Below are 9,734 nucleotides of genomic sequence, written 5' to 3'. Positions count from 1 at the left end.
GCCTGCCTCCCGCTCTGCCCGGCCTGGCTCATAACCCGCTTCCGTCCCTCTGGGTAAAAACAAGAGCAGAACAATGCGACCTGAGCCCAACAGAAAACTGAGTAGGTAAATGGTTATATGCGCACACCGATGAACACTACGCAGCCTTTTAAAAAATCATGTTAAGTGTATATAATGACATATAAAGATGTTCATGACACTCTTAAGCCAAAAAAAGGAACCACATACACACATATATATGTATGTCTATATAAATACATACAGGCAGATATACACACCAACATACAGACATTACAAAATACTTTGAGAAAAATATCTGAGGTATTATCTGGGGTTGTATCTGGATAGGTGAGTTTGTAGAGTTTTTTTTCCTTCTTCTGAGTTACCTGTAATTTTCCCCTTCAAGTATGTCTTATTTTCATATAAGAAAATATTAAGAGAAAAAAGTTACCTGAGAATTATATAAAATACTTAAACAGAATATCAATTGTTGTCCTTTAGCTCACAATTTCTTCAAGTGTAACACTCATTTTAGAAACGGGAGTTATAAATCAATCACACTCGAATGGCCGTGTCTCACCTCTGCCCAATGGACTCTGTCCACAGAAGCACTTGGACACTGTTGGAAAGAGCAGGCGAAGGGCAGGAGGACCCCCTGATGGGCCCTGAGCGGAACGGACCATGAAATGGGGAGGACACGGCTCACTGCCTGCCGCCTGCCACTCTGCTGGGAGGCCCCGGCTGCCAGACGCCGGTCACCAGGAGGGTCGTGGCAGGGTCATCCCCCCAGGGTCACGGGCACACAGCCCCACCCCCGCTCAGGACAGCCTGTGAGCAGCCAGGCTGAGGCACCCCAGGGAACTCGGATGGAAGCATTCCCCTGCAGGGCTGGGAGCCACACTGGCCCATGGCACATCAATAAACCATCTGGCAACTTTATGGAAAAAATGGCTGCACTCCTACCAACAAAGTGCAAAAGTCCCTAGGACACTTTACTCACCCACAGGCATGGGATCTAACCTGTTATTTGGGGTTTCTGCCAGTTTGATAGCAAAAAATGGTTTTTGACTTTTTCTTATTATGAACATTTTTTTCTGTGAACTGGCTGTTCTTACCCTTTACTTTGTACATTAAGGAAATTAGCTTTTTTTTTCCTGCAGTCCCCTTGTCTTCAGTCTTCTAGTTTTACTCTGGTGTGCTTTTGCTTGAAGAAATATTTATTCTTAATTGACTGAAATAATTTTTTTGTACGTGGCTTCTGAATGTAAGAGAAAAGCCAACCTTTTCAAAACTAGAGGCCCTGTGTCCAGACAACCCAAAGCCAGCTAAGGTGCTGAACAAGTGGAGCAGTAAGAGGAAAGGCCTCGCCTGGGAAACCCAGCCCTAAGATGTGTGCCCCCAAAAGGCACTTCTGGCCTAACTGTGAGGAGATGGAGTCACCAACACCAAGCACTGCCTTCTATACATGCTGTGCCCTGGGAGTGCAAAAGCTCTGTGAGCTACAAAGGGGCACCTTCGTCAGGGACAAGGTCACAGCTCGGATGAGGGTGACGGCAGGAAGGTGGCCCGGCCTACACACCGCCCCTCGTCTCAGAAGCCACCACAGGCGGAGCGGGAGGGTCTCTGTGACAGGCAGGAAACCAGCAGCCCCAAGGGCCCCGAGCAGGTGGCGACGACGTGAAGGAGCTTGGGGCTGGGCACCGAGGCCCCGGTCAGCAGCACCCTGGGGACCCTGGGGACGCTGCCTGGCCCACGGGTTCTTACCATGGGACCTTGACTCAATAAAAGCAGCCTTCTAAAAAGGTTATTATGGGAATTACATCTGGTTTCCATAAACAAAAAAATATGTTTAGCCTTGTTTTCTAAAGAATGCTTGATAAACTCATGGCAGTACTGTTGAATAACTACATGTATGTCCGTCTTCAAATGTAAAACTCGGTCAAGGACTCTTTCAATGCTTCGAAAAGAGTAAAAAGTATTATACGTTGCCTTTTGTTTGTAAATTAAATTTGTACCTACAATAGACAAGCAATAGAAGATAAGGGGTACCGGTGGAGGGGAGAGCAGGTGGACGGGTTTTGGTAGAGACAAGCCCGCACACTTTCTCTGCAGCTCCCACTTCGCTCTGCGGTGACAGTGAATCAGGAGAGCGGTCAGTCTGTAGATGGGGCCCCTCCGGGTGCTCTTCCTCCTCCGCCAGCCGCTTTCCACCATTCAGCCTCATTCTGCTCACCCCCCTGTCCTCTTTCCCCTCCTTCATCTGGGAGTCACTCTCCCTTCCGAACATTCGCCTTCAAGAGATCCTGCTGAGACGCGCTAGACAAGCCGGTTCCATATCCAGAGCTGCCGAGGGGAAATACTAGGCCAATATACCTTGAAAAGTGGATGGAAAACTCCACATGCTTCCTGCTGCCCAGCCCCACATCCAGAGGTCTCCAACAGTCAAAAGTGCGCTTATATTGAACTAAAACATGCTGCCCACTTAAAATCATGGCCCAGAAGTTCTTAATACTTGAGTCCATGGTTGAAAAAAGAAAAAGTCATGCGTGATGGTCCTTCTTCTTATCTGTGATACTAGAGTTCACAAATGTTGCATGAAAAACACACATAAAGAGAATATTGACCGAGGGCACAACTCAGTGTTGCTAGCTTAGCATTTTCCCTGGTCTCTCCTTCCTCTGCTTTATGGAGCTTTTCCATTTCTATGTGTGAACCTTAGGCAGAAAGAGGCCGAGTTAATGATACCGGGAAAATCCAAAGGACTAATTGGACAACCAAGCAGAGCTAACGAAATTACTGCCATTACAGATTAATAAAAAATACATCAAGGGTACACATTTTGAAATATATCAATGTAACATAATAGAACACACTTACCCTTTAAAAAAATATACCCCACATTCATTAACATATATGACTTACTGGAAAACAAACTTACCAGCCATGGATGGTGCTTCCTTCCGCTGCCCTTTATCATCCACAGACCCTTCAAACGCCACTGTAACATCATAAACGGCATCCAAATAATCCTTCATAGAATCAAAAGCAACGTGAGTTGCCTTTATTCTTGGTGTCAGCACATGTTTTAATACTGGAAGGCCTAGAAGAGACGTTGAGTCACCATGACCGTGTATTAGTTACAAAACCCCTTGGCAACAGACTGTAACTTCTAAACTGATTTTATAGGAAAGTTGAGACCGCACTTTCATGTGCCTTTCTCAGCTTAAACCAACATTCATTTAATGCACTTACCACACACCCACATGTACAAGACCGTGCAGGACGCTGTTGGAAAACCTGCCCTCAAAAGGCTTATGCCTCTCAGAAACCCTCCAATTTGGAAAACTCAGACAAGAGCAAACATACAATCCTCCTTTCTGAGGACAGAATGAAAGTGGCAGCACCTTGCCCGTGGTCACTCAAGATTCAGGGGTAAAATTCCTAATTCCTGACTCCAAGTCCAGGATTCCTAGTTCTATGTCTACTCAAATAGAGATGAAGTGCAACTCCCCAAACAACCCCCACTGCGTGCAACACTTGAACTGAGAGCTGCTGTGATCCATATAAAATGTGAAATACTGACTTGATATTTTAGGGTAACTAAAGAATCTAGTTTCTCAGTAAACTTTTTTAAAAAATCTGAAATCTAATCCACAGACCATAAAATTCACCACTGTAAAGTACACAACTCTGTTGATTTTAGTTTATTCAAAGGACTATACAACCATCACCACTATCAAACTCCAGACCATTTTCATTACTCCAAAGACCTTTCACCCTGGCAGACACGGCCAGGAAGACACCCTCTTCTTCCACTCCACTCCCCATTACCACAAAGCTACTTTCAGTCTCTATGAATTTCCCAATTATGGACAAATCATATAAACGAGATCAAAGCATGTGGATTGTTGTGTCTGGCGTGTACATCAGTACTTTATTACTTGTTATGGCTGAATAATGTTCTATTGCATGGATATACCAGACTGTGCTAATCCACTGACGTATGTCTGAGTTGTTTTCACCCTTTGGCTATTATGAGTAATGCAGCTGTGGACACCCATGTAAATTGCATATGAATAATGCACACAAGTCTTGGTATGAAAGTACAATTATTTACACACACACACACACTTTTAAAAGCCTCAAGTGAGAAAATACTATCATATAAATGGTAGACTAATGCAACATGTTCATTAGTGCTCCCGTGAGTGTTAAGAATTTGCTCCTTTCCCTTCCTATTTCCTAGGAGTTGGTGAATGACAGGGAAGGCTGGTGTGCTGCGGTCCATGGCGGCTCGAAGAGTCGGACACAACTGAGCAACTGAACTAAACTGAACTTCCTATTTCCTACTCCCCGCCACTGCCGCCACCCCCTCACTTCCTGGTTTAGAATATTTATTGACAATTTAACAGAAAAGTGTAGCTCTCTGAAAAAGTGACAGGAAAACAAACCATTAAAAAAAAAAACTCAATTTGGATTTTCTACTGCTTCTCTCCAGGGAAAATTAGCTACATAAGAAAGAACAGCTATAGCATGTTGGGATCTTCCTGCAGAAGAATTTTTAAAATGCAGAGTGGTGTGGGAAAGAAAAAGATTCCCACAACCACATATCTGACTTGAGTCCCTGGGGCAGAAAGTTTAATTTATTCACAAACTTATAACAAAAACCTGAACAGTATACCAGGCTGGGAAACATTTGTCAATTAAATTAGTTAATACTTCCTTCTCTGCTCTTGGAATTCACCCAACTTTATGAAGTCCACAGTTCCACAGTATCACCCTGGGGCAATTAATTATTAGAATCGAAGTAAGTCAGTAAGAAGGTAAGAAGACAGAAAAGTAATACTTCCCTAAAAATGAGTTATAATAAAAGTTTGGGAAAATTGACTGGCAGATGAATAAGAAACACCCATCACTAGTAAGTGAAGAAAGTGAAGACAGAATGTTCTCACTGTGGAAGGTATAGGGCCACTCCACTATCCCCAAATCTCGGATCATTATTATAAAACTAACTTCATAATAACACTATAGAGACCAGTTAGAATTTCAGTACAGAGTCAAACAATAGGCATTCGTAATTAACTACTTGAGCTTGAGCCCACCACTCTGCCTCTAGGGAACTCAGAAAACCCCTGAGCCTGGAACAGAAAAATGTTAGCTAATTAATTCTTCCTGGTCAACATCTAATCTGTTTTAGTATCTGCTTTGCCTTGCTTCCACCTCCAGACCTCCTGACTTCTAGCTGGCACTAACAATATTCTAGCTTACCCTAGACCAAACTTCTCCCTGAGGGCCAACATGGTGATGCTTCATATAACTTAAATTTTGTTGTTAAATAAATACCACTGAATGGAAAATCTTTATTGATCCAAGCAGGAAATTTTACAATATATATGTATGTGTATATTTTGCCATATATACATACAGACATACACAGGGCTTCCCAGGCTGAGTGGTAAGGAATCTTCCTGTCAAGTAGGACACAGAAGTTCGATCCCTGGGTTGGGAAGATTCCTTGGAGAAGAAAATGGCTACCCACTCCAGCCTGGGAAATCCCATGGACAGAGGAGCCCAGCAGGCTACATTCCACAGGGTTGCAAAGAGTTGGACATGACTGAGTGAGTGACTGAGCGCACACACACGCATTCTGAGGATTTGTACTTAATTTGTGGGAGTCAAGTGAGATGAGTGTGTGTGTGTGTGTGTATTCACTAGGTCATGTTGCCATTTCTTTCCCCAGGCATCTTCCTGACCCAGGGATTGAACCTGCATCTCCTGCATAGGCAGATGGATTCTTTATCACTGTGCCAACTGGGCAGCCCAACATAAAAAGATTACTCACACTTAAAGATTTTTTTCACTTACTTATGGTGCTACTGCTACTGCTAAGTCACTTCAGTCGTGTCTGACTCTGTGCGACCCCATGGACTGCAGCCTACCAGGCTCCTCCGTCCATGGGATTCTCCAGGCAAGAGTACTGGAGTAGGGTGCCATTGCCTTCTCATACGAACTGGTAAAAGCTTGAGGAAAAAGAGCATGCTGGAGAAAGGCCAAGATAGAGGCCTGTAGGGTAGAAAGTGGGGGAAAGTCCACTTTGGACAGATGACCAAAGGTGAACTAATTTATTCGGAAATATGAATAAGTCTTTTTTTAAAGGAATGACTAACACTTAGTTTCAGGTAAAAAGCAAATTTAGAGATCATTAATCTAACAATCCATGAAGTAGACAGTAACACTGGGTCATCTATAGAGATATAGATGTGAACCTAGAGTCTTCATTGTCATACAGAGTGAAGTCAGTCAGAAAGAGAAAAGCAAATATCGTATATTAACGCATATACATGGATTCTAGGAAAATGGTTCAGATGAACCTATGTGCAGGGCAGAAATAGAGATGCAGACGTAGAGAAGGAACTTGTAGACACAGAGGGGGAAGAAGAGGGCAGGATGAGTTGAGAGAGAAGCACTGACGTACACACACGGCCGTGTGCAAAACAGATAGCTAGAAGGAATCTGCTCAAAGCACACGGAGCTTAGCTCAGGGCTCTGCGATGACCCAGGCAAATGGGCTGAGGGGTCCAGGGAGGCTCAAGAGAAAGGGGATGGATGGCTCACACTGTTATACAGCAGAAACGAATGCAACTTTGTAAAGCAATTATAATCCAATAAAACAACATAAGAATTCATGACACTCTAATACAGACATACCTTAAATAACAACTCTAATTATCAATAAATATATTTTGTGACTAATACATTTTTGAAGGAAAATACTTCTAGGAAAGAGTAATAGCCAGGGCCTTGAAATATTTAGGATTTATTAAACAGACAGACACACCCACACCCACCACCCCTACCTCTTAACCAGACATCACCACATCAGTGGTATATGGTGTAATGACCTCAACATGTAAACAAGCGTCAAATGTTAAAAATCTAAATGAAAAAAGGTTGGTTTGGGTTTGTTTTTCTATTTGTTTACTAAGTCAGATTCAAATGAAGGTGTACTTTAGGAGTAAAATTAATGTTTTGAAGCAAAACATACAACAAACTAACAAGAAGTGCTATTAAGTTTCAATTTTCCGGAAGAAAAATTAGCTTAACAGCTGGAAAAATGAGTTCGTTTGTTTTTATTTTCAAGCAATCTCATTTAGTTGTGAGCTAAGAGGAAAGAAAACAGGAAACACTCTTTCTAGCTATACTGTTCACAAATCAACTTCCTTTGTGGGCGGTGGAAAACAATTACCATTAGAGTTATAAGAAAATATATTTTTAATAAACAGTGAGTTTTCCCAGTTACAGGATTTAAAGAATAGTCAGCAGTTAAACACTGTATCCATGAGAAAAATTATCCATTTTTCTGAGAAAGATCTGTAACTCACAGAAAGATGACAGACCAGTAATGGTCAGTTACTGGTGACTAAGGTATTATTAGATTTAAAATGCAAGTATATATCATTATTATGCTATTTTAAGAATTAGTTACAAGTACTTGCCTTAGCATTATAAAATTAGCTTGGATTTTTAAACATAAGTAACTCTTAGTAGTCATATATAAGCTACTAAGTTTATAACGTAAATAATAACGTTTGTGGTTTTAAGTCGCTGCAGCTTGGGATAATGTGTTATACATCAGTGAATAACAAACACAATCATGTTTTCTCTCCTATTAAATCATAAACTCCTGAAAGACATTATACAGCCAGTTGTACCACCTTAGCAGACTGTGTGACATATTTAGAAATAAAAAATGAAATCAGTAGTCTATGAGGACTTAAAGCGCTCTAGGTTAACTTCTCCCAAGTTCAACTCAAATCAACTCATTAAAAACACATGTTCCAAGACGTAGTTGATTCCTTAATCACAATAAAATACACCAGATTTTACAAGACACATGAAAAGGAACAATAAAAAAATTCCCAAATAGTAAGTTTATTGTTCTCTTTCATCTCATCTAACATAAAATTCTAATTCCCAAAGAGAATTAAAGTGGATATGAGATGACACATAAGAGTTTCTGAAAATTTATATAGTTTATTAGCCTTCATAACTTGAGACTTTATGAAGAGTCTCAAACAAGTTCACCTATAAACTCTTTTAAGCTTCAAAGAGTAAAATATATATTTTGTTACAGTCAGGGCTCAGCAATGTAGAATCGTTACAGAAGGAATAATTTAGGAGAGCTGCAATATTCTGAAATCCTAAGAAGGTACTCCATAAAACCCCCAACTTTTGTGTAACAATTCTAGGTCATTGTTTTCTTTCTTATATAAATTTAGTAAACAGCTCCTTAAACAAAAGAAGACATTTTTACAATAGAACTTTTCTGAGACTAATACATACGAATGTGAATAACTCTCCAAGGAAAGGATATAAATGCAACAATCTCTAAACCCACTTGCACACGGAACCCTTTTCCCCCACCCCCTGCAAACTTTTGTAGTCTCAGTTACTACATGCTTTTAGAACAAGGGAATTAAGACGGTGACTTCTTAGATAAAACACAATCAACTAATTAAAAAGAATACTTACTGCTCAGTGGCTTCCCTTCAACTCTGGAGTGAAGTCCAGACCACCACGCGCAGACAGAACTCAGAGTCTTCTGTGGTGGCTGGACTCACATAGCTCTTCCTCACTCATCCAAGGGCTTGAAGACATCAAACTTTTTGCTCATAACTCCACGTCTTTGCTATTATTGTTTCTTACACCTAGAATCTCTTCCTTTCACCACACGTGTCGGTCTTAATTCTACCTTTCCGATGGACAGCCTCTGTTAGCTGGTTCTCTTTCCCTTCAACTCCCACGGACTGCTGTCTGTGCTTCTCCCATCTCATCTCTTTATATATCACAAACATGTGTCCTTACCACTATCTGTATAAGGACTCCTCTGCTTTGTAAAATAAGTATTTCTTAAAGGAATTAGTCTTTCTATTTTATCCCTTAGGATCAGCTATAGCTTTTTGCCATTATTAACAGATTTACCTGTGGCAAATCTCCACATTCTAAATTAGAAGTAATGACCCAGTAAATGTATGTATATGTACTATACATACGCTAGTAAAGTAATGCTCAAAATTCTCCAAGCCAGGCTTCAGCAATATGTGAACTGTGAACTTCCTGATGTTCAAGATGGTTTTAGAAAAGGCAGAGGAACCAGAGATCAAACTGCCAACATCCACTGGATCATAGAAAAAGCAAGAGAGTTCCAGAAAAACATCTTATTTCTGCTTTATTGACTATGCCAAAGCCTTTGACTGTGTGGATCACAATAAACTGTGGAAAATTCTGAAAGAGATGGGAATACCAGACCACCTGATCTGCCTCTTGAGAAATCTGTATGCAGGTCAGGAAGCAACAGCTAGAACTGGACATGGAACAACAGACTGGTTCCAAATAGGAAAAGAAGTTCGTCAAGGCTGTATATGGTCACCCTGTTTATTTAACTTATATGCAGAGTACAACATGAGAAACGCTGGACTGGAAGAAACACAAACTGGAATCAACAGGAAGTTCACAGGACAAATATCAATAACCTCAGATATGCAGATGATACCACCCTTATGGCAGAAAGTGAAGAGAAACTCAAAAGCCTCTTGATGAAAGTGAAAGAGGAGAGTGAAAAAGTTGGCTTAAAGCTCAACATTCAGAAAACAAAGATCATGGCATCTGGTCCCATCACTTCATGGGAAATAGATGGGGAAACAGTGGAAACAGTGGCAGACTTTATTTTTCTG

The 9,734-nt window shown here is 41.1% G+C and overlaps 1 protein-coding gene across 1 annotated transcript in view; it reads right to left on the bottom strand.

Annotated features, from left to right (window-relative positions):
• Positions 1–9,734, bottom strand: part of AGPAT5 (1-acylglycerol-3-phosphate O-acyltransferase 5) — a 172,027-nt gene that overhangs the window by 6,402 nt on the left and 155,891 nt on the right. The window contains exon 7 of the mRNA XM_010854081.1: positions 2,939–3,100. Within this exon, the coding sequence (XP_010852383.1) occupies positions 2,939–3,100 (162 nt within the window). The remainder of the gene's footprint in view (positions 1–2,938; positions 3,101–9,734) is intronic.

Source organism: Bison bison, unplaced genomic scaffold (assembly GCF_000754665.1).
Source record: "Bison bison bison isolate TAMUID 2011002044 unplaced genomic scaffold, Bison_UMD1.0 scf7180017864336, whole genome shotgun sequence".
NCBI classification, from domain to species: domain Eukaryota; kingdom Metazoa; phylum Chordata; class Mammalia; order Artiodactyla; family Bovidae; genus Bison; species Bison bison.
This window is presented reverse-complemented; position numbering and strand designations above follow the sequence as displayed.